Source organism: Lytechinus pictus, chromosome 4 (assembly GCF_037042905.1).
Source record: "Lytechinus pictus isolate F3 Inbred chromosome 4, Lp3.0, whole genome shotgun sequence".
In the NCBI taxonomy this organism is placed as follows: Eukaryota; Metazoa; Echinodermata; class Echinoidea; order Temnopleuroida; family Toxopneustidae; genus Lytechinus; species Lytechinus pictus.
The window spans coordinates 12,425,355-12,452,058 of record NC_087248.1 but is presented as its reverse complement, the minus strand read 5'-3'; the positions used below and the strand labels follow the sequence as shown (position 1 = coordinate 12,452,058).

The 26,704-nt window shown below is 37.8% G+C and overlaps 1 protein-coding gene across 1 annotated transcript in view; it reads right to left on the bottom strand.

Annotated features, from left to right (window-relative positions):
* The window catches only part of LOC129259533 (protein dopey-1-like), a 44,333-nt gene extending 18,058 nt beyond the window's left edge, over positions 1-26,275 (bottom strand). The window contains exons 1-12 of the mRNA XM_064098400.1: positions 25,698-26,275; positions 17,855-18,098; positions 16,539-16,703; positions 14,116-14,303; positions 11,578-11,767; positions 10,020-10,886; positions 8,510-9,545; positions 8,000-8,146; positions 5,474-5,745; positions 4,881-5,033; positions 3,084-3,187; positions 294-2,438 (exon numbers count right to left, since the gene is read on the bottom strand). Of these exons, the coding sequence (XP_063954470.1) occupies positions 294-2,438; positions 3,084-3,187; positions 4,881-5,033; positions 5,474-5,745; positions 8,000-8,146; positions 8,510-9,545; positions 10,020-10,886; positions 11,578-11,767; positions 14,116-14,303; positions 16,539-16,703; positions 17,855-18,098; positions 25,698-25,699 (5,513 nt within the window). The 5' untranslated portion in view covers positions 25,700-26,275. The remainder of the gene's footprint in view (positions 1-293; positions 2,439-3,083; positions 3,188-4,880; positions 5,034-5,473; positions 5,746-7,999; positions 8,147-8,509; positions 9,546-10,019; positions 10,887-11,577; positions 11,768-14,115; positions 14,304-16,538; positions 16,704-17,854; positions 18,099-25,697) is intronic.
* Positions 26,276-26,704: the final 429 nt, after the last annotated feature.

Genomic DNA, 26,704 nt, shown 5'->3' with positions numbered 1-26,704 from the left:
AAGTGGAATTCAACAAGCTACATGATGACAACTATGAAAGTACAAGTACTTTTAATCATTTCAAAATTGTGTTTAACATCTACTAAAACTGTTTAAATTATTGATGGCCTAGAATGAAGCTCAACTACATGTACACATATGTTCAGGCAATTAAAAGGAGCTTGACAATGAAGTCTCCACAGAAATTGTAATACAAATTATCTAAATTTTTATGAAGATTCCTAGATTGTATCAAGGTTACATGTACGTCAACTGCATGCCGATAGGATCAATGATTACATACTATGTTTTACCTTTTACTGTTCTCTTGCATTTTGTATACACCAGCAAGGGATTCCAGATTACGACATAGTTGACTTGTTAGGGGGATTCCTAGCTTAGGTAGACCTCTTTCCAAGTAAGGTAACGAGTCTGTTATGAGGGCTATCCAGTGCCGGTGCATGTTGGCATTATGGTGCTGCTTGAGGGCTGTTTGAACCGCCGTCAAGAGAAGACCCTGACAGGACAATCGCTCTGACTTGAGGAAGCCCATTGCAGAGTTCTGGGACTGGAACTTGAGATGGCGGTACTCCCATTCCCCATCGTCCATTCCTGCTGTTGTTTCTACAGAAGAATCCCTGAGAACAAAGAGGTGATCTTCCAGAATAATGATGGTAAGGACCAGTTTCAAAAGTTGAATCTGGAAAGTTTGGGCACCCTCTGTGAGGAGTTCTGGACAGGAATCCTGTATGATCGTCTTTTCCTTGTCCGGAAGTGTAGACTTGGACTTCCTTGCACCATACACGGATGCCAGCAAACAGTACACAACAGCCTTCTGGACTTTGCACCTGACAAGGAGATCACTGATAAAGGTTGCTAGTCCTCTACCGCCATTCTTAACAACATCTACTAGTTCAAACAAAACATGCTGAAGGACTTCCATGCCTGCTGTCTGGACATCCCGGTTCCCAAGAGCATCTCTCTCTGTGGCACGGCCATCCTGTGGGTAATAGCTCCGCATGAAATACACACAGGTGAGGATAAGAACCTCAAGATAGGTGGTGCTCCTGAAACTAAGAAGTGCTTCTTGCTCCAGCTGGGTGTAGAAATCCCATCCTGTGATGCAACGCTTATGACGGGCAAGTAGCTGTTGGAGCTTGATCAGCTGGGGAGTGTTTGTACTGCTGATATTCGTGGATGACATTGCACAGACAAACTGCCGAGGGCATGCATGAAGGATTGATTTTAACCTCGCAAGAACATGCAAGATTTGCTCTTCATCATACACTTGAACGTAGAGCAGGATATGCTGCTGGAGCGGATGCAAGGAAGTCAGTTTCGACTCTGGCAAAAGGCGGATGCGTTTCTCATCAAATGCTTGACAGTATTCCTGAGGATATCTCCAAGTGATTTCTGAGTCACTTGTTGGTTCAGTTTCCATGCCTGACATGACCCCATCTAGATCGTCCAACATGAACTCTTCCGATCCTTTCACAGGGGAGGAAGGTGCAACAGGACCTCCTTTGGCTCTCACATAGCCTTTAGAACTATGATGGGTACTTGCAGGTGGTGAGGATACAGGGGGTGCTCGTCTAACGGAAGCAGAATCTGATTCATCAATTTCCTTCTCCTCAATGTTTGAAACAACCTTATCCACCAAGGCATAGAGAATACTTCTGACAGCATCCTCTATGGATTCATCTACCTCTTCATTATACACATAAGAAGGTTCATCATAGCCTACACAGACTGATAGGTCATCAGTGCTTCCCTCTCCACTACCTCTAACCGGAGTCGCAGTGTCTGAACCCGAGTCTGCCTTCTTATCTACAGCCACCTTCCCTTTAGTACTGATGCTTAGCTTGGATTTATCCCCAACACTTGTCCCACCAGATGTCCTCCTGTCTGATGACCTATCTGCAGCCTTTGAGGTTGGTGCACTGGCATCACTATCAGAATCACTGAAGGACGCATGCGCACTCATACTCATCGGATTAATGGTCACACTGAGGGGCTTGTGATGGAAATCTGGTGGCTGGCTGAATCGTAAACCAAGGTTACTCCGCGTCACAAAGTTCATCTTGTCATCGACGCTTGTGCAGGCAAAGACGGGATCCTGCTTTCCAGCGTTCATGACAAACTTCTGCTCTCCGTCTTTCAGGACGTAGAACTTGATCTCCCCGTCGACAGAGCCAATACTGTAGATACGATTCTCGATGCTGTCTAGGTGCTGCTCTCGCTCACGGAGTTCCTCCTCCATCTGCTTCCTTCGCATGGCATCCGCTCCAAGGAACTGGACAGATGCCCTGGCTGTTGCAGGGTGTAGCAGGACTAAAAGAATGGGTTCAAGGAGCCTTGCTATGTCACCACGGTTGATGGCATCCAAAAGCCAGCTCTGTGTGGTAGAACGTATCATACTGCTAGGGTGTTCCATGCTGTCCAGGACCACTAATAAGGATCTGTGAGAACAGAATAAAAATATTACAAAGAATACTATCAAATTGCTAGGCAAGGAAGTCTACAAAGATGATAGCACTGTGCATATGTCTAACATGCATGCATTTATGGATGACAATTATATTTCCAGGATATTCTTTGCACTGCAACATCTCCCCTATAATGTAGGGCAACTATGAAATATTATATTGAACAGTGTTCATGTACCAACTACCATGTACCAATATCAGATTATGTTCATCTCATATCGTCATGATTGTAGTTGCATAATATGCAGGTGTATTGTTTTTAATATTCAAAATCATCTTGAAAAGTCATACAGATGTTTTATATTATGGAATTTATGGTAACTTGCAAAAAAAAATAACTGCAAATAAAACAATTATCAAATAACTTATTTTTTTTGTTGCCCAATTGATTGTGGGCCAAACAGCTGCCATGCAGCTTGAGATCCAGCTCTAGCCCATCTTTTAACGTCTTTTGGTTTGACACCTATGGGATTTGAACTGCCGACCTCACAGTTGTGAGCCGGATGCTCTACTGATCCAACACACCGGTTAACACATACCAGTTCAGCCAATATACATGTACATTAATCAGACATGCATACAGTGTACCAGCAAGAAGGGAAATGGGTTGTGTCCTACCTATCAAATGTCCTGATCTTTGAAGCAGGGCTGCTTGATCTTATCTGACTTCGTATCAAGTGCCACAGTAAAGCAAATTTAGTATGAGCTTCCAACGATCCAGTCTGTAAGAAATCAAGTGATATAGTTGGTCATTCGGAACGTACCATCAATCACAATCAATTTTTTGTATGACATGAATGTTATCCAAAAAACATGCATGATGAGTGCTACACAATACACACTTTTATTACTCTGTTACTATGCCAAGTATTCAATGTTTTGAATGGGAAGAGAACAAAATTATTGTGAAATGGAGTACCAGTTATGTTGAAGCAATTGTTTATATAATTCATGTAATTATTTTTATTTCTGTAAATGTGCAAGTTTATTGTAAATAAAATTGCCCGTATGGGGGAAAATATAAGTATTCAATGTTTTCAAATGAGGCTAGTAAATGCTTTGTAATGTATTTCCTGAGGCTTTTACACAGATGCACAAGAAAAGGCCAAACTAAGAGTGAAAGTTAAAAAAAACAAGTGGAATGCCTCTGGCCGTCTCACCTGCATCACGCGATTCAATATAGCAGCAGTGCAGATTTTGAAAACTACTATAACTCGCACAAGATGTTCAGTGATACATGGTTACTCTTATTTCCAAATTTTATGAACTAGACCAATACACTTATAGAGATATGATGGCAATTCAACAAATACCCCCAACGTGGCCAAAGTTCTTTGACCTTACATGACCTTTGACCTTGATCATGTGACCTGAAACTCGCACAGGATGTTCAGTGATACTTGATTATTATTATGTCCAAGTTTTATGAACTAGACCAACACACTTTCAAATTTATGGCTGTAATTCAACAAATACCCCAATTTGGCCAAAGTTCATTGACCCTAAATGACCTTTGACCTTGATCATGTGACCTGAAACTTGCACAGGATGTTCAGTAATACTTGATTACTATTATGTCCAAGTTTCATGAATTAGATCCATAAACTTTCAAAGTTATGATGGTAATTCAACAGATACCCCCAATTCGGCCAAAGTTCATTGACCCTAAATGACCTTTGACCTTGGTCATGTGACGTGAAACTCATGCAGGATGTTCAGTGATACTTGATTAACCTTATGTATAAGTTTCATGAACTAGGTCCACATATTTTCTAAGTTATGATGACATTTCAAAAACTTAACCTTAGGTTAAGATTTTGATGTTGATTCCCCCAACATGGTCTAAGTTCATTGACCCTAAATGACCTTTGACCTTGGTCATGTGACATGAAACTCAGGCAGGATGTTCAGTAATACTTGATTAACCTTATGGCCAAGTTTCATGAACTAGGTCCATATACTTTCTAAGTTATGCTGTCATTTCAAAAACTTAACCTCAGGTTAAGATTTGGTGTTGACGCCGCCGTCGCCGTCGCCGCCGCCGCCGCCGTCGGAAAAGCGGCGCCTATAGTCTCACTCTGCTATGCAGGTGAGACAAAAAACTATATAAGACTGTCACCTTTCAAAATAGTACCCATACGCTAAAAAAATTATTTCCTTAAGTCAGCACAATATCAAGTGTTGCCTGAAAAAAATGCAGATCTATTCATTACATGAATATGGAATAGGTCATAGGCCACACAAAGTTTGAGGGAATAAGGGTCTGACTAAAATACACTTCAAGCACTATTTAAAGAATGCAATCAAAATGGATACATTGGGGGTTATTGTTTTTTAAAAAAAATGGTTCAATGGTATATTACTGTGCAAACTAATGTTTAAAGTACATGTACCTGAAATTAGTTCCTTTCTTACCGTTTTGCTCTGGACCAGTGAGTTGCCAATGATATCTTCACAGATGTAGACATCAGGTGTAGCATTGTGAAGTTGATGAAGCAGATCTGCACTGCGGGAATGGTAGACTTGTGTCTGAGGGCTCATGTGTGACCAAAGACATACTGCAACTCTCTATGGGATAGCAAATACAAAATAGTAAATACAGAGCTTGCAGTGTCCTTACTAGATCTGGACCACAGGAATGGAACAATGGCATTAAATATGTAGGGCTCAAATGCAAGCAGAGACAAACTGAAATTCCCTAAAAGTTTAGTGAACAATTTCAAAAGCTAATCTTAAACATCTCGAGGGTAATTTGCCCTTAAATGCCGATGGAAAATAATGAAATGATTTGCCCCTAGCAGTTAGACAGTCTCCATCACGAGCAATTATCAGAAATGCATTAAAACTCCATCTTTTTTGCACTTTGAAGTTTTAAGCTTGAATCCATTAAATGAAAACCGCTTCGAGCCTAATACGATTAGCGCAAGTAAAAGTACTATGCAATAATAATAACAAATTCCTAGCCTTTATCTCACCAAGGACAATGACAACAAATAAGACCTCTGTACCTGGAAAAAGCTAGAGCTGTAGTTGAGGCACTCCAAATGTTTAGATGAGATAGCTGGGATGAGTACAACCGATATAGTCCCTGACTCAGATCTAGGTGAGTTGGGTGGATTGGGTAGTACTAGCTTACTATCTGAACTTGACATGACTGACTTGGTCAAGGTAATGAGCTCCAGAACTGTTGAGATGGCCATGGTCTGGGTGTCAAAGTCCTTGAGGAAGCAGCAGCAGGTCAGAAGGTTCTGTAGCCAGTCTGGTAGGCCTAGCATACTCCCTGTAGTAGGAAATTGGAAACACAAAAACATGTATGTGGGACTGTATACATTTTTTCTACATTGTACACTGTACATTCTTAAATGTATAAACTGATTAATAGTCACTTTTGACTGTTAAAAAAAATCAGAGAAAATAATAAGCAATTCGTTTGTTAAAGGTGTCAAGTCACTGTAATAAACCAATGGTTCGTAGGCCAATACATGTATGTTCATTAATGTCTGATCCTTATATCGAGGAACTTTGTTTCTGATTCCTAGTTCAAATGATAGGTTGTAATGCTCTCAAATTATCTTGGTTTGAGCAGTTCATAAAGTGAATTAAGAATAGAGAAAAAATATGAAAAAAAAGGAAAAAAGGTAGATTATAAATTAGTGCTGTAGCCGAACCGCCGAACCGAACGGTAGTTCGCCGAACATGGCACTTCCGAACCGAACAGAACCGAACCGAACACTAAGACTTGGTTCGGAAGTTCGGCAAAAAAAAAAAAAACGGCTTTCAGCTAATAAATTTATAAGTTTACACCCTTTATAATCATTATATTTGCGCATTCTCTATTTAATCTTCTTTGCAATTGTATGTTGGAAGTATGCGCTTATTTTGCGGTTACTAGGTTTTGTTTTCATTTTCATGTTGACATTGTGGTTTTTACGGCCCTGATTAAGAAAGGAGATCCGATGAATGATGTTGCGCGAGCTTGCGCTATAATCATTTTACTGGCTTTCATCATCTCTCGCTCTGTGGCCGAATCGCCGAAGCATGGTAAAGAAAACCAAAACTGTATGAGTGTTCATTGGTTAAATCTAATTATCTAAAATATTGTTGTTTTTAGGTGGCGAACAAGATTCTTGTTTGAAAATCTTCAAAGTATTTTGAATGAACGAGCTCAATAAACTGAAAGTGAAAGATGAAGTACCATTAATATTACGAATTACGATACGATGTGATTAAGATCGTAACTCGTGTATTGTTCCGGCGGAGAATAAAGATCTGATTGAGGTGATTGACATTATTATTGAGGTGTCGGCTCGATACTGTCTAGTTTTCATGATTTTAGAGAGAAGTAAAGAGTTTTGAAAACGAGAGATCCAGTGAAAGTGGGAAATAAAGTGAGTGACTGTTAGAGATGGAAAGGAGAGACGCAAAACAAATAATATAGAAATGAGATGAGGTGAAGTTATCTTTTTTATTGTTAACAATCAGATGAAAATAAAAATCAAACACTCATGAATGATTACGGTATAGCATATAGCAAGATCCCCTTCCCCTCGTTGACAAGTTGAATGAAGAAAAAGCCATGCGGAAACATTCATCTCTTGGGGGAAAATGACCCCCAATCTTTACTTTTTTTTCCCTTTCTTATCAACTTCTCAAATTAACCATAAACAATTCGATGATAACTCTACTCCCCCTGTCCCATTACAGTCGTAAAACTTTGCATCCCACTTGGTCTGTATGTTCATGGTCGAATGAAATCTGACCAATGAAATCACAGAAATCTCGGGAATTGCTCTTCAATCAGTGAGCTGAGTTTCGCGAGCAGACAAAGCACGTGGCTGCATGTACCGATGCGACAATCAGCGACATGCGATTGGTGGTTTAGTTCACCCATCGAGCCAATTAGCGAAAGGCGCATTACATAAGCACGCTTTCTTCGACACGCCCCTGGCCCTACTATGCCTACAGTTCAGTGCACTGGCGCTGGTCGCCTCGTATGTGATGCAATTGCCAATCACGTTTGGCCGGACTGTATATATAAATATTCATGAGCTCAGAGTCCCGCTACAAGCCTAGCCTAGCCTAGCTGGTACGAGTGCGAGCGCGAGCGTAGTTAATTTGGCAAGTATCCAAAGTGTGGTCCAGGTATGGACGACTAGGAAGAGTCGCCATTTTAGAACTGTGAGTTACCCAATAAATCTGTCATCAGATAATCAAATTCGAGATAACAGTTGATTCGTTGAGCGCTATAACTTTCATAGTTTCATGTCAACAAGATAGAGATAAAATGGTTTGATGTGACAGAGGTACACGCGAGCACATGCAGTCAATCAAGTACAAATTGTCTACCGGTACGCTACGTATACCTGAATGAACTATAGCTTTATCAGTCTATCATTACCGAACCCCGAACCGAACCAATGTTCGGCAAATTTCTGCCGAACCTTGCCGAACCGAACCGAACCCGAACATGGCGCCTGACTTGCAGCACTATTATAAATTGAATTGCCCTGCAGTAAAGGGTTGTAAGATCTCACCTTTCATTCTTGGTGCCTTGAGTAACGATGCTGAGATGGTCTCATTGCAGTACATTGGGAAGCAAGCAAACTCAACCAGTAGATTACAAGCTGTACTGAATGCCCGACATAGCACCTTGGATGACGTACAACTGATAGTCACATCAACTACACAAGAAAAAAGATATGAAAGATATCATTTTGACTAAGAGAAAGGAAAAAATATCAATATTTACCATTTCACAAAAAATCATAAGATATTTATTAGCATACATGTAATATCAAAAGAAATATAAATCAAGAAATATATTAAAGTGTCAAGTAAATAAAAAGAACAGATTTTTTTTCGTGTGGCAGTATTCTAATCATAAAATGATCCCATGCTATCATCCTATAACAAAATCACACACAGAAGGACAAACAAAGAAATTCTGGGTTTACAACTTTTAGAATGTGAAAATTATATCAACATTCCAAGGGCCAATAGACATAAATTTATTAAGTACACTGAAAAACACTAAATTTGCTCACCTAAATACTGCCTGGCAGCCTCATCACTTGTCAATGCAGAGTCTGTTCTTGTCCTGACATCTTCAAGCTTGTCACTCTTTGGTTTCCAAGGCAAATCCTCCCATGATTTCCTCTTCTTCTTTTTACCAACCTCTGTCTCATCACCGTCTTTTTCTAAAGCATCACCACTCTCTTCTTCCCCATTCTCAGAGGGTTCCTTGTCAGGCGGAGCAACATCACCAACCTGAAGCTTGGTCATGCACGACTTCACGATGTCCGCGTTTGGCAAGATCTTCTTGGTGATTAGTTTTGCAAAAAAAGTCTGGAAACACTGGACGCAGGCCTGCATCAAAAACATGGGAGGTCCATCCTTCTCACTCTCGCTGTTCCCCAGGGAAGATATGCTCGGATTAGGCGGTTTCCAGTCCTTCACCTTGGCTTGTTCTGGAGTGTCCAAAGGCTCCTCCAAGAGGGAGTCCTGTCTGCTGCTAAGGCTCGTGGGACGGCGCAGACGGGTTGGAGGAGGGTTGTTCTCGCTGAACTTTTGAGGCTGCGAGGAAAGGCGGTCAAGCGATTGCACTGTCCCTAAGTCATCATCATCACTATCCTTATCTTTTGCATCAATAAGCTTACTACTCTCATCATCTTCATCCTCCTGGTCTTGGTCCTGCTTTTCCCCTTCCTTACCCAGCTTTGGTTCTTCTACACCCATCCCTTTTCTTTCAGACTGATCACCTTCTCTTCTATGGGCAGAAGCACCACCTTGTCTGCCTTCACTACGTTCATCTTCTATGACATCATATCCATTCTCTATCCCCTCCAACTGCTTCAGGAGTGCTTGAGGAAGCTGTTCTGGGTCAGCATGCGGTATCAGCCCGGTCTTGGGCTCAGGACTGGTCACCATGGATGGCTGGACTTTGGTCAGCAGTTTGAGGCACAGTCCAAGGGCATGGTGGATGTCACTCAGGTCCAGGTAGCCACAGTAGTTGGTCAGAGTCATAATTATCTTGCACAGGAGCTGTGGAAGATATTCTGTTGGGGTTTCAGGGTACGTTTCCTGTATTAATAAAGAGGTTGTGGAAATAACAGTTAAAAGGGCTGAAACAAGCAGGTCTAAAATTAATCTTTACAATACATACAAGCAGTCAATAGAAATGTCAAGTATGGTTGAAAATTGTGATAATCACAGAATAACATTATTGAGTCCATGCAACATCTTATCAAGATCAAAGGAAGAACATTTGTTGAAATTAGGTCAGGCAAGCCAAGCCTTTGAGAAATGTATTCCAAACACTACTTGGGTTAACTCTGGTGATTTTTACTGCAATCAAATTAAAAGAGCATTACAAAATAAATATAATTAATTTTTATGGATGTGGTAACTGGGTAAAAAATGCCTTGATTGATCTAAATTTTTGCAAAGAAGATAAAATATATCTGTAACAGTTCATGCATATTTATTTCTTAATCATTTTTCTTAGATCTACATGTAGTCAATGAATGTATTAATAAGATATGGAAAGGAACTCACTAAGGCCACAATGTCCAGGAGAAAACTGACAAGGACGCAAAGTTTGGTACAAGTAAAGTTAGTACTAGTAGAGCTGGTTGAGACAAAGCTCTGTGCAGTACCTCGAAGCACACTATGCTGACAGCACAACTCAAACTTCTGGGCAATGTATTCCCAGATGAAGTAAGGTTCAAATGAGTTAAAGAGCAAATTAGCAGTCTTGATCAGCTCGATGGGCTTCTCCGATCCTTGAAGCATTTCCCAGTTGGCAAAGTCTGCTTCTTCATTGGAAGCCAAGGGAACAGAATTATCTGGTTTTGATGGTGCCTTCCTCTTGGTACAGTGGGTGAACACTGCCAGGAATACCTCAAGGAGAATCTCATCAATGATGGGAGTGCTGATCTCTGGTTTATCCAGAAGACTGATCAAGATACGGTAAGGTTTGAAGAAGCGTTGTTTGCTGTCCATGTTGTAGGGATCCTGGGGAGGGTCGTGGAGCCACTTCCGCAAGCCCTGGATCAACAACTGCTTAGAGTGCATCTCAAAGTACTCCGACACTTCATCCTCGTTGCTAACCATACTATCATTTGTAAGCACACTGTTTGTCCTGCGGTGCATCATCGCAGAATTGTCCATGCCCACAGGAGGAGCGGGAGGCAAGGTTGGCAGCTTCTTACCGTTCTCGATACCCAGCAACCAGGAGAAGAGTCTTCTATTCAAGGACATGTCCCGGCGGAGAAGGACGCTGAGAGATGCGGTGAGTAGCTCGGCGAGTTCATCAGATTGCAAGCCAGAGTTATGGATGGGGAAGCAGATCATGATGAGGTCTAGCACACTTCGTTGTACGAGCACCACTGCATCGTTGATTGCTGCACATACAGCTTTTACCTGCAATGAATAATGCATTTGTTTCAATTAAAATTTATACGTCAGGTATCACTGATTTTTTTTTTCTGATTTCTTTAAGCACGTATCTGTCATTCAATGTAATAGAGATCCCACTAGAAAGTGCATGGTGTATACTCCAAATGCCTGCCTTACATAGCGGGGGCAGTTCACTCAAGCATGTACCAATATCAAATTTTCCAAAATACCTTCATACTCAGATGTCACTTTTCTCCAATACCATTGCACATGTGCTTTTGAACAATTTTTTGAAGGAGCTTAATATTATTTTGCCTTCCCCCATCCCCTTTGAAAAACAAAAATATTATGTGCAGAGATGTATACATTCATACTTTTTCAAGGCGTCTCCTGTTCTGCCTCAAAATACTTGCACACTCAAAGTGGTTGGTTGCTTTACTTGCACTGTGATACATGTACATGTAGGACCATACTCCTCCATCTCTTCTGACCCAATACATTCTCCTCACAACACAGTGGCAACTACCTACACATATATGCTTCTACAGGTCAAAGGTCACATGGTCATGACCTGTCATCACACGCACGTGCACACTTAAAAAATGTTTAGAACAAGTTGCCATGAGGAGGAATGACTGAGCACTTTACTTCAACCGAGTCCTCTTCCAAGAAGGATCATTCAAAGATTACAATAAAGACGGACGTTGGTACTGACCATAATGCATTTATTGTTGCCCAGGAAGTACTTCTGTTCACTGATGGGCAGTTTCCTGTCCACCTGAGATAAGATGAAGGAGATGGCTGGAAGTCTGACCACTGGACTGGACAGTACACACTCCCACAAAGCACCGTAGAAATTTGATTTCACCATACCAGCACATAGCTGCTCCAGTAAGGTGTTGGTCCTAGATAAGCAAAAGAAAGAATGGGTGATTTCAAGTTCAGTATTGACCTCTTGGTGCTGGTGTTTTGGTGCTGGTGTTATGGTGCTGGTGTTAAATATCAAGTTCATTATTGACCTTCTGGTGCTGGTGTTCAATTTCAAATTCAGTACTGACCTTTTGGTACTGGTGTTCGGTCAATGTTTACATGAGCATAGCGCCAAACATAAATTGACAATAAGTAGACACTGTGTTGCATGCTATAATTCATGAAATTGGTCGATATTCAATTGGACCACAGAAAATCTTTCTAAGAATTTCTTGCATTAATTAGCAATTAATAAAGTTTAATGAACTCTGTTTCTATTGTACATTTATTTGCAATCAAAGCTTTAATGAAATCAGTTTCTAGTGTAGATTCATTAGCAATTAAAAAGTTTTATGAAGTTTGTTATAGTGTACAATTAGGTGCAAAATAAGTTTTATGAAATCTGTTTCTAGTGTACTTTTTTTTTGCAATTAATAAGCTTCACGAAATCTGTTTCTAGTGTGCTGAGATTGATTTGCTCAATTTGGATACTCTCTAATCAATGACCCTGTTGCATAACAATCTTGATGGTAATTTTGCCATCCAGTAGTAAACTCCCACATGCCCATATTCTGAAGTCTATCTCTGTGATAGAGTTATGGGAAGAAAAGAATGTCAAAATTGCATTTACATGTAAATGTTTCTTTACTTGGCTCTTTTATCATGTATAAATAATGAATAGAACCATTTCAGTACCTACATGTACATGTATTCCAAGTCAGTTATGGATGATTCGAGTGTCAAATGACCTGACAAATCAAACTTGTCCTGTTTATTAAAGATACCTGTCAAATTGGCTATCCATAGTAAAACCACAACTTTAGACCAAAGTTTGAATTAAATCGGAGCACAGAATGCTAGCGATTCTGATTAACCATTAACCATTCCATGGTAATATGTACATTACAGAAAACAGAAAATCTACAACAGTAGTCTGCAGGCACAGACCCTTGGTTTTTGCAATTCACATAGCACATAATGCAGAGTCTGAAGTACCAAGACTACACTCACTATACATGTATGTATGTACTGTGGCTGCCCATGGAATAATTTTGCTTTAATACGAATTTGAATAGCATTTTTGGTCATAAGAGAAAAGCTCCCAACTAAGCAATGTACAGTCCTATGTAAAAATATGCTATACAAAAGACTTTAAGGACGTTCCACAGTTAAAGTGAAATCCATGTCATTTTCACCAAACTTTGCACATAGATACTTTAGAACCTTAATATTCGAAATATGCAAAAATTAACATAGGTCCATGTGCTTGATTTTTTGCTACAGAGCTTCAAAGTTCACCCAAATTGATGTTCTTAAGAATTGCGCATTCAAAAGAATTTGGCATTTTTAGACCGCCCAAGATTACTACAATGAGTTTAAACCTCCATTACTCATTCAAAATACATGAAAAAGTCATCAAATTTCGCAAGAGAGTTAATAATTGTATCGTTAGAATGGATAATCTATTAATAGTGCTATCTGTTTGCAATTTTAAGTTTAACAGCACTGTCAGTTCTTAAAAATGGCGTAAAAGATAACAAAATCCCAATCTGAAAAATGTAAAATTTCAGTAACAAACTACAAACGGACAATAAATGCTGCACTTTATTCAAAATCCATGTCATTTTCACCAAAATTTGCAGAGTTGTAGAGGAAGGTATACCTAAGAGGTACAAACATTAAAAAATAGGGGTTCATGTGCTTGTTTTTAAACTATCAGCATTTTTATTAGAGCAAATGTGCTTTTTAAAACACCAAAAATGGGCCGAATGCTTAGTATCTATGTGAAGAAAAAATCAAAACCACTCTACCATTTATTCAAACTCGGGCTAATATTCGTGATTCTTGGCAGCACTGCAGAGTAAAGTATTTTGAAATTGTAGAGAATATTTTTTTGAATGGTCCATGGAATAATTCAATTTTTTAGCTTCATGAAATAACGCATCGGATCTGCAGTTAAAGTGCAGAAGATGAGAAAAATCAGCTCATACCCGCAGCTAATTAATACCTGTTCATCCATTGTGACGTCAGCGCGCAGAGTGTAAACTATGCGCAGATCATAATGCGCACAAATATAACTGTGGAACGTCCTTAAGCACAGCAGTCTTTCAAAACTGTGGAGCAAATTGCGATGCAATACCAGGAAAATTATTCCCAGCTGCCTGACAGAGAGTTTGGCATCTAGTCTTCACTCTAGACATGGTGTAATTTGTTAAAGTGTCAAACATGAGTCTGCGCTTGCAGACTACTGCAACAGGGCCTACATGTAGGATCAATACAATACCTGTCAAAGAAATCCGAACCTTCCTCTAAACCTGGAAGGATGCCCTGAAGAAGACCAGTTAGGGCGGGCTTCAGGTGCTCTCCTAACGGCAGATAATGCTCCTCGTATATATTGAGGAGAACTGGCTTGACCGACATAGAGGCATTGCCCAGGAGAGGGAATAGGCCTGCGCTGTAGATAAACATATCCTGAAAGAAGAGGAATGAATGAATTTATAAAACCTGTTACAAGTTTCAGAATGTTTTTAAAATGTTTTACACCATAATTTGTCATCTTTATTGGAGGTTTGTATCAATTTAAAGATTTTCTGACTGTGCTGTATGACTGGCAATCTCCAATCTCTTAAACCATTTGTTACATCTTTATTTCTGTAATTCAAAAAATCTTAATAAGGAAATACAATGGTGCTAAAAATGTAGTGAACCTCATCAGGAAATGAAAATATTTACAAAAGGGTTCAAGTTCTGCCATCTTATTAATAGATATTTAATTGTGAAGTCAGGTGATAATATAAACATTCATAAATTTTGTTGCTCTGGGCTCGCCGGGCATTGTAAAGTTTGTGCGTACATTCAACCCTTGGCATGAAGGAGTGCTTTTTCTGATGGAGTTCACTATTAAAACTTTTTAGCATCACTGTGTATTGCATAAAATGTACCAAAAAATGTGCATTCATTTCTGTCATGAATTATATCTCATTTCAGTATGAAGCCTTGGTAATATCAAAATCTACCTCAGAAATTCTAAATCTATGAATTCCGACATGGTAAATTCAAGAGAATGAACCACATATTTTTAGTATTGAAGATGGTTCATGTTCTTGATGTATTTTGTACATTATTGAAATTTAACCAATGACTGAACATGTAACATTTGAATTCAAACAAAAGTGAATAAAAACACCTTGTAACAAATAAGTGCAAACAAAAATATTGAACCAGCTGTTGAATTCTACCAGATGGTATAAACTGTCATATTCCCACAATAATAATATAATGATAATTATAAGAACTATTGAAACATACATGTAGCATTTGAAATTCATAAGCACCTGAAATGAGGCATTGCAATTAACTTGCTCTTTGAAATGTGCAATGTACAATCCCTCACTCTTTCAATATATTTGTTGTCAAAGTGTATGTAAATATAAAAAGCAGCATGGTACTGTAATATGTATCTGTCAATTATATGATACCAAAACCACAAATCAAAACGAGTAGAACCACAAAGGTACATGTATACTGTAATTTCTTATTTTAAAGATAAATCCAAGTTGTAGTTACTTAACGATCTCAAAATGACTTTTTACAGAATCCAATATAAAAAATATGTGCCAAAGGATTCTGGAAGAAATTGTGTAATTGCTGAGAAATAAGCAAAATAAGCGCGGATTAGGGCTCTTCTGTCGGGTCTTTATTCCAGCAATAATAATATACACTGTCCCACATGTGCCTATCTGTGTTGGTGATCTTCAGTGTGATCGTTTTTCAGCTTAGATTTTATGATTTCACAAAGTTCAGTTTATGTAACTGTACCAGATCTAGATCCAAGATGATATAGGAATACTTAACCTTGGTTTTACCTAGACTTTCTCATGAAATCAGTGTTTTACTGCAACTACTTTTATTTAGCTTTAATTTGAAGAGCTATCCCACCACTTTTCTTCCATACTTTTTAATACCCTAAATATCAAGGAAAATAGGAAATAATATGAAAGTTCACATTATTTTATTCTTAGCAATTGACATCACTTTATACAAATAGTGAATAGGCATGAGTGCGATGGTGCGAGATTTCGCATGAGGTGAAAGAAACATGCTCTACTCAACGAGGCATTAGCTGAGTTGAATAGAGTGTTTCTTTCTTTCACCGAATGCGAAATCTCGCAATATTGCACGAATAAGAATATTCGCTCTATGTGTAGTACAACGCCTCTGAGTTTAGCGAAAATCGGGGGGAAAAAAATACTTTTCCCTGCAGTAATCTATGAAAAGGGAGCAAAAATATTGAAAGCAAAAAGCAAATCGCACAAGCGCACATGACCTCGGGCAGCATTGCACATGTAGCCAGCAAGCTATGTGCGTATTTCACCCGGTTTTTACTGAGCGCAAAGAATTAAATCGTATTGTGACTTCACCTCCTAAAGCCGTGCAACTGTACATTTTGGATGGTACGTACGAATATTTGACATTCAGCCTCCCATTTGCTCGCGTACACCAAGCTATTAGGCATTGTACAATATAGAGTGATCACAAATTTCCTAGAAAGCTAGTGAACACTTTTTGCGAGAGTGATCACGAATTTCCTTGTTGACCAGTAATTGACCAGTAGATTGCGAGACAAATGAATACCCTCTAGCGATTATTTCATTCCGCAATAATGAACCTATTTAGTATTATAGAATAATTCCTTTCAAAATTTACCTGACATAGCAGCTTTGGTCCGATGAATCTGAAGATAAGATCATACGTTTCTAATGCCTTGAGATGAACACCGCTAGGGAGGGCAGGGTGTGTACACTGAGCCAAGCGTTTGCCGATCAACAGACGCTTCGGTATGATCCGGTATCGAGAGTTGGTTTGCAAGACCTATATTGATACAGAATAATATTTGAAAACAATATAATCATTCATATTCAAAACTTTTTTTTATTTCAATTGATGTTTTAGATGACAATACATGATGTGATAGGGGCAGTTATCATGGTACTTTTCATGTGAAATAATTAAAAGTACAAGAATTGAAAAGATTACATTTTGAATCTAACCCATGTGACTGCAATAAAGTCTCTCTCATATTTTTAATGAGTATTCTGTAATTACAAATTTATAAACATGGAGCCATACATGTACATGTTATAGTGGGTAGATATGAATAATGATTTGAACAGTTATTCTCTGTATACATTACATGTACATTGCAATTCAATACAATTAACCTTTTGCATTAATCTTAAATATCATATTCTTGGAAAAGGAGTCTTTATGAAACTAAAAATTTGTAGAATTAAATATACACCTTGAAATAGTATCAAATACTTTCAATTTAAAGATAACTTCGAATCTGCAACGATTAGTCCCAATTGTCATGTGACACTTGTACGGTAATTAGCTTATTAATTTATACTCTCACTTTAGAAAGCAATTCAAAGTGAAAATGAAACTTGACAAAACAGCTCCATTTTGTAATTTGTTTTTCTATGATTGATGTGTACAAACATGTACAAGGTGTCAAAAAGATGTGAGATGACATTGTTTAGTACTGTGCACCTGGCTTATTTCCATTAACATGTAATACCAAGTTGAGAAACAGTTTATATTACACAATCAACATACAGTAGCTTGCAATATTCAGTTATTCTTTCTTTGTGAACACCCCCCCCCCCCCCCGGACTGAACATGTACGGATATGATCTACAATATTTAAAATATAAAGAGTGGACTCTCAATATTTATGAACAATGTGAAATATACGTACATGTAGCAAAAGATGCCAGTCTCTGACAATGGATTTCATAAATAGATTATTATACATTTTTCTGCCATGCACTGTATAAGATACATGGAGTATATCCCCTTTCAAGGGTTTAATTTGAAAGACTTCTTATTTCATAAAAAGTCCAAAAGATAAGGGAGACACCCACACTCAGTCACTCAGTATTGTCAAAGCACATTATCTGTTTAAAATCCAACAACATTATTTTTATCAGTTTGCAATGGTCCAAAATAAATATCAATACCTTGTTCAACTTGCCCAACGCCGAGATAAGATCGGCCCATTCGCTTGAATACTCGAAGGCCTTGAGGGCTTTCTCTACCGCAGTGACGTAGGCCCGGTACTTGGGCTCCGACAGTAGCTCGTTCTCATCCATACTCATGGAGTCCGGTAGAGCACGGTGTCCATTGGGTTGACCAGCGATGAGAGGTCCTAGGCCAACCTTCGGCAGGCTCTTCACCCCGTTATTGATGGCAGTCACACCCTTCCTGCATTTAATGAATTTAGATTTGAATTGATAATGGGGTAGATTTTCAAAAAAATCCTTCCTATTCAGTTTTATTGCCGATTCCTCTTCTGAACACCTTTTCACTAGCTTTCTATTTTGCAAGTTGGAACTTCACATACACATATAATATGCATCTATAGTTTGTTGTTTTATCTGGAAGATCTCAGGCAAGGTGTAGTTTACCAATAAGCTTGTAAATGAGCATTCATAATTCAGAATTCCTTTCAAAATTAGACTGTTGATACATGTACGCTGGTTCAAGGAGTATGTAGGTATACATGTATCCCTAAATGATAGATACTCCTCTCCTTTGTTTTCAAAATATCAACCAGAACAGTCACACCCGAAAGCTAATAATTCATCTAGCTTTTACATTTACAAAGTCATTGCTGGGTAGGCCTGCAAAGTATTTCATTTCATAAGGATGTGATAGCCAATATACAGTATTCCTAGCAACGGAGTCTTGAACTCTTGTTGGAACGCTCCCCAGGGAGTGGAGAAAGTACATGTACATTGTGTACATGCAGGCCAGGATAGATCCGATGACCAGGGTAATAAACTCTCTTTATAGTACACAAATGTTTTCCCGATCATTTTAATTTGGGGTAATAATAAATACTAGAAATGTGCTTCGATAGAAACAATTAAATACATGAATTACAGTAAAGTTCCAGTAGAATTACACAAATATTTTATGTATTGCCAAAATGAGAAAAACATGCACAAGTTTACCTTGAACTCAAAACCATGATAAATCTCACTTTGAAGTTTGACATTCAGTAAAAAAAAACAAGAGTGCTGGGTGTAATACATGTACATGTAGCTCAGCTATAGGACACAGTCACAATAATAATGAATTGTAAAATTATGAAGTTGAACTTAGTGAAAGCACTAAATACACAGAGAGAAGCTCTGGACAAGGATATTACAATAATGCAAGCAGGATCAATACTGATCCCTTTCTAATCCTGCTAATCTTGCCTTATCCCAAATCACATACATGTAATAGTGCAAAATCTTTGTCAATAATCTCTTTTTTCTCTCTCTCTCTTCTTTTACTATCTCTCTACTCATAATTCATGAACGCAAGAGCCAAACTCTTTTTTTTTAAATCAGATTCCCCTAATTTGGATGCTAGAAATATATCTACATCTCTAAAAACAGCTGTGTCTAAAGATGTCACAAATATAGTTTGAAATAAACTGAGGCACCACGTTAATATTCCAGTTTCTTTCGATAGGGATGTTCATTTATTCAAATAAATGGACTTTTGGTAGCCTGGCAAAAAAAAATACAGGTATTATGAATGGAGATTTTCCAAAGCTCTTTAGATGGCACTTTTTAGCATTTGGCAGTCTGACAAGCATCTGGAAAGGTTTTGGGCTGTTACAAATCTTGTTTAAATAAGGAAGTATGCAGAAAATTGTAATACACAGGTCTTAAAATAAAGCAAATAAATTCAAATGAGTCATCCACTTTTATACAAAAGACTGCAAACAATGTTGATTTGTCCATGATTATTAGAACATGAAAAATTTGTGATAATATTCAGTGTGGTGATTTACTATGTTACTGCATAAAACCAGCCAATAAACATTAAATTGCTTCCATTTGTTATACAGCAAAAAGTGAATCAATTACAGTGTAGTTATATATGACCTGACATACATGTATAAAGGGATGCACTATTGAATAAAAGCATGGGAATAATTCCTCTCCATACTATCTATTTGAAACTTCCACCAAACTTTGTCTTTTTCAGGATGAGTTCATGATGTAAAATTTAAAGATGCTCAGGGGCACAATTTTCATTATGTTTTTTTCTTGATTTAATTCAATTTTTCTCTCTTCAAATGAAATAAATGGAATGCTTTTATATTTCATGCCATGTTTTATTCCAATAAATCCTTTATCGACTTTATTCAAGGGACTCTGTGACATTTCAAACATTTTTCTGTTGTTGTTAATTCATACTAAAGAGGTTTTTGTATTCTATTGTTCGGTCAACGATCATCTATTTGTACTGTACGAAGGAGGCAGACTCAAACACATTAAAAAGAAGATGATTTTGTATGCAACTAGGCTTGAGATACATGTATGCTGACCTTGAAGAGAGCCAGTCACCCACACAGCAGGGCAGGGAAGTTTTTAACTTGCCAAGAATATTTCTTAAATGGTTTTTAGGGAGGCATGATGACAGTAATATGATGACACATCAAGACATCAACGGAAAGATACATCATCATCTTCTTCCACCTGTGCACCACCTGTAGTCTACATTCATCAGACCTTTATACACTGTACTCCTCTCAGGTGTCTCTCTGCTGTAATGATAGTTCTATATTGTATATGCCATGGACCTAGGAGGTCCATGTATATGCCTACTGTGTGTAGGCATAATGTAGGCCTGTATTTATGTTCACTGAATAAAGTGTACAGTATTTTTAATACATTCATCGCCTATACATGTACACTCTGTTCTTGCATTAGTTCTTGTTTTCTTTGTATTAGTCTGGTCTGTTAGCGGAATTATGTGGACACGGTGGACAAAAGCATGATTTTTTCTCCAGACCTTTGATTATGTATGAGAATTAAAAATGGGGTATGCTCCAAAAAATCTGGCTGCAGGAACAGTGAAAAAATGGATGAAAATGTCAGAATTTATGAGTTTAGATTTGTCTGATATATAGACTAGAGCTAGTGCAAAACTCAATAGCAGTGCATTATTTTGCATTGGTTTAGTTCTTGAATTCAGACCCTTTTTGAACAGATATTCTGTTTGTCCTCACATCTCAATGCACTAAATATCTAAATGCAGATTCTAAACAAGCCGAAGGGTGGTGGTGGAGGGGGTTGAATGTTGGTGTGTATGTACATATTTTGGTCTTGGGGTAAAGATGTGCAAGACACATTTTTCGCATGTGTTGGAAATTGTGTTACCATGGTAACAGTGTATTATGGCAAAAATAAGGTACAAATCTTGCAGTTAGAACTACTTCCTCTGTTTTCATCCGATTCTCATAAAATTTGGCACACACATTGGTCTTGAGGTGAAGATGTCTGTCTAAGACACATTTTTGTGTGTCTTTCGGAAATTTTGTTGCCATGGTAACAACATATCATTTGGTGAAAATGGGGGAAAAACCTTACAATTCAAACTGCTTCATCAGTTTTCAATCAATTCACATGAAATTCGGCACACACATTGGTATTAAAATAAAGATGTACAAGGCACCTTTTTTGTGTTTCAGAAATTGTGTTGCCATGGTAACAGCATATTATATGGCAAAATTTAGGTAAAAACCTTGCAATTTGAACTACTTCATCAGTTTCAAACCAATTCTCATGAAATATGGCTCACACATTGGCCTTGAGATAAAGATGTGCAAGAACCTTTTTTTTTCATTTGTCAGAGAGTGCATTGCCTTGGTAACCACAAAATCATATAGTCAGAAATATGGGGAAAACTTATTAATTGTGGATCAATCTACTTCCCCTGTTTTTAGTCAGTGCTCATAAAAGTTGGAAGAAATATTCATCTTTGGGTAAAGATTCATATGAAATTTTAAACTGCATTAAAATGTTCATGCCAGAGTGTGGGGGTATTAATCACCTTCAGTAATATTTCTAGGTTTTGGGTGGAGGAGCGGGATTGGTCCTTAAAATCTGACATAGAAATAAAGAAGGTTAAAGGCGGTGGCCATTAGGAACATAAACACTCTTAAAATAAGCATCCGCTCTAAGGGCATAGGCTGGGGGTACACTGGGTGAATGTGAAACCTTCCGCTGTGGCAAAGGAGTTCCAACACTGGCAAGCAAAACAAAATGTGTACTTCTACTTTCAACGGCTGATTTTCCAAACCTTAGTTCCACCTCCCCAAGATGTGCACCCCTCCCCATACCACTTTTAGTTCTATCTCCCCATGCTCAACCAGTCTACGCCTTTCATGCCCCTCCCTCAGGGGTCATTGCATTTTAAAGCGAGACATTACTCCCTTTTTTGGGGGGTGGGTCTTTAGAAAATGACCTCATAAAAGTAAAAGTTAAAGGATTATGACTAGGAACTAGGAACCCCCCCCCCAAAAAAAAAAAATAGGGGGCTGATATCTTTTTGTGCAGAAAAATGCCCCTCCCCATTAAAATGTAAGAATAGTCCTTTGCACTTCAGAGTTCAGACCATTCATTTGAAGTTTAATGCATTCTGCTTTGGTAAAAAATTGTTTACAGTAGCCAATTAATCATTGTTTATTTATACTCTCCTACTCAGTCTTTTATTCATATTCTATTCCTACTCTTTCTTTTTAACTTTATCACATCACTCTTGATTTTGAGCTTCACCACACCATCTTATGTTTCCTCTCTCCTTTTTTACTCTCTCTCTCTCTATATCTCCCCAAGTATATTTTTGACATATTATAAAGTGTACCTTTAATCATGCAACTAATTAAAGAAATATATATTTATATACAAAAATCTAGGCACTTGTTTTAGAAATTCACTTGCAAATCCATGACTCAATAACATACAATATCAAAAATATACAAATGTGCACAGTAAATTCTTGCCTTCTATTTTCTTTCATTTTCTTTCATTTAATTTTGTCAGTATATTTCTGTGACAGCCCCTGCTTTTTTACATCCTACATGTACATCTCCTATTGTCAAAAAATGAATATTATGTTTCAGTAGCAAAATTGTTGGATGCAAGATCTGACTGTCACAACTTTTATTTTTATTATTATTTATAGACTTTTATTTCTCTACATATAATTACATTCTAGTCATATCCCTTTCAGATGGTGGTAACTGCAGGAATGGGAAAACTCAGTGATATGACTAAAATTTTCACTGAGGATCTTCGGAAAACAACTAAATCCATTTTTTTTCAAGCAACAGTTATTCCATTCTGAATGCTGCAACTATGAATTTGATGCACCTTTACCAAAATATAATATAATGACAGCCATTTCTTCATTTCTTTAAACTAGACATTAAATATAGCTAATAGTATTTTTCAGGACAGAGTGTAGCCAAAATGGAGTTTAAAAGATTATGAAGAAAACAATAAATGTTATGTTATTATATTTCAGTGTAGGTGTAGGCATTCAAAATGGAATAATTTTTGCTAGATAATAATGAATTAAAATAGCAAAGAAAAATGTAATTAGAGAGGGAGAAAACGAGGGGAGAGAGGAAACAAAACAAGAAGGTATGGCAAAGCTCAAAAGTGCAAAAAGTGATGTAAGAAAGTCTGAGTAAGAACTGAAATGAACAAAGACTGTGTAGAAGGAGATAAATAAAAAGTTGATTAATTGGGCACCGGAAATGATCTTTTATCAAACCAGAATGTTTTAAGCTTTAAATTAATACGCTGAAGTGTAAAGGATTTTTCTTCCCCCCTTTTTTTTTTTGGGGGGGGGGTTCAGTTCCTAGTTGTAATTATTTCCTTTTACTCTTTATGTGGCAATTTTCTAAAGGCCCCCCCAAAAAAAAAATGGAAGGGGTGCTTTCTTTAAGAGTGTTTAAGTTCCTAATGGTCATTGCCTTTAACCTTCTATATTTTTATGTTGTCAGTTTTTAAGGACCTCATCCGCCCCCAAAAAAGAACCTATAAATATTATTGAAGGTGATTAATACCATGAATACCCTGCGCTATTATATGGTGTTAAAGGGGAATCCAACCCAAATAAACACTTGTTTTTAGAGGAAAAGCAAAAATCAGACAATAGGTCAAAGTTTAAACATCGGACAAACCATAAGAAAGTTGTGAATATATAAAAGTTGTAAACATTGGTAATCACTATACCCATGAAGCCTTCAAATTGGCCGTATATGTGATGTCATGATGGTGTAAGGCAAGGCCCACTCTTCCATGTATGGGAATAATTAATTGACTAAAATGTCTTTTTCAAAAGTTTTTACATCAAATTGTGTCTTTCTTTCATGAGGACATAAAACATTATACTAACAGGTATATATTACGGCCCCAATGGAGTTAAGGAGAACAACACAAATCAAAGTACAAGGCCAATGGGAAAGTTGTCCTTGCGGCCTCGCCCCTTGTCATAATTTACTTACCCATTGCCAATTTGAAATCTACATACTAGTAGCCTTAGGGATCTTAATTTTAAAGCAGCCATAACTTTATTTTGCTTGTCGATTGCTTTCAAACTTTCACCATTCTTATTTTTCTCCTTTTCCACACAACATTTTATGACAAAGGCTGGATTCCCCTTTAACACTGGATATGAATTTTTACCCAAAATGAATATTTGTGTAAACTTTTCTGAGCACAGGCTGAAAAGTGAGAAGTAGATTGATCCACAATTAATAAGTTTTCCCTGTATTTCTTACTATATGACTTTGTGGTTATCAAGGCAATGCACTCTCTGACAAATGAAAAAAAAGGTTCTTGCACATCTTTATCTCAAGGCCAATGTGTGAGCCATATTTCATGAGAATTGGTTTGAAACTGATGAAGTAGTTCAAATTGCAAGGTTTTTACCTAAATTTTGCCATATAATATGCTGTTACCATGGCAACACAATTTCTGAAACACAAAAAAAGTGCCTTGTACATCTTTATTTTAATACCAATGTGTGTGCCGAATTTCATATGAATTGATTGAAAACTGATGAAGCAGTTTGAATTGTAAAGTTTTCCCCCAATTTTCACCAAATGATATGTTGTTACCATGGCAACAAAATTTCCGAAAGACACACAAAAATGTGTCTTAGACAGACATCTTCACCTCAAGACCAATGTGTGTGCCAAATTTTATGAGAATCGGATGAAAACAGAGGAAGTAGTTCTAACTGCAAGATTTGTACCTTATTTTTGCCATGATACACTGTTACCATGGCAACATAATTTCCAACACATGCAAAAAATGTGTCTTGCACATCTTTACCCCAAGACCAAAATATGTACATACACACCAACATTCAACCCCCTCCACCACCACCCTTCGGCTTGTTTAGCATCTGCATTCAGATACTTAGTGCATTGAGATGTGAGGACAAACAGAATATCTGTTCAAAAAGGGTCTGAATTCAAGAACTAAACCAATGCAAAATAATGCACTGCTATTGAGTTTTGCACTAGCGCTAGTCTATATATCAGACAAATCTAAACTCATAAATTCTGACATTTTCATCCATTTTTTCACTGTTCCTGCAGCCAGATTTTTTGGAGCATACCCCATTTTCAATTCTCATACATAAACAAAGGTCTGGAGAAAAAATCATGCTTTTGTCCACCGTGTCCACAAGTAGGGTGTTTTTGACGCTAACAGACCGGACTATATCAACTAGGATTCGTTGCAGGTTTTCAATTTCATTTCAAAAATTGCCACCACCAATTTGTAGATAAAAAAGAAAACAGGAAGTAATGCAAGACTGGAGCGTAATTTAGTAATGTATCTTGGGGGTGGCCTTTCCGCATCACACGTATTGCTGATGTTCACGTACATTATTCTGCATCAGACTCGTCAAGGCAAATTAGAAAAAAGCTGCAGCCTTCTCCTAGATTATAGTAGACTGTACACGGCCAACACAAAACAAAACAATGAATTTACTTACATGTATCGCTTGCTGACACTAATTCCGACATGAATATATCCACAGAGGCATAGAGAATACAGAAACACACTGTCACTTTTTTAATTTCCATTTTAATCTGACACAAATATTAAACTGCCATAATAAGCTCCAGCAATCATTGCGTCTGACTGACTATTGCAATTTGTCAAAGAAAATCAGAGATAGAATGCTCCTCAAATATTACATCGACACATGTATGAGGGTACCAAGCTGCTCAACAGTTGTCACAAGCTAGAGTGACCTTGTCTCAAGTGGAAACTACATGTACACTGTGTATGTAGTCCTATACCGGTATATGCATCACTATACCAGCAGTTTATCAAAGTTGCATTTCAACAAACACAAACCAGCATATTATTGTGAGTTTCTTTAATATCCGCAGCTGATTGTAGCCTTGTACACAGAGCTCTGCAACTTGTATAAATATGGAGCATAAATTTACTTCTTGCAGTTAATTAGTACAAATTTATTGACATGCACGTAAACGGTGACTAATCGTAGGCGTGAGCGACGGTGAGCCCATCAGCCCAACATTGTTTATAGATCCGAAAATACTTGAGACTAAGAAATGAAACTGGGATGGAAATCACTGTCTGTGCAAGAATAATCACATCAACTTGACTTTGTCAGCAAACAGAGAGAGAGAATGAGAGAATGAGATGAGGTGTTTACTATTTCAATAAATGTACAGTGTACACTTTGTGTTTTCTTTACGTTTTAATTTCAAATGCAAGATAGGCTTTTAATAGCTCCTCCCCTCTCCAAAATCTGTCATACAAATCAACACTTGAATACAACCAACTGTCCTGCCTGATACCCTCCTACTTCTCACTCTCCCCTCCCCCTCCTCCTCCATTAGCTCCTCCCCCTCTTCAAATTAATGGACACTTGAATAAAACCCACTCCCCTCCCCCTCCTCCTCCTTCTCCAACTCAGTGCTGAAGATTTGATTTAGTATGATATATAGTTAATCATTAAGCTCTTTA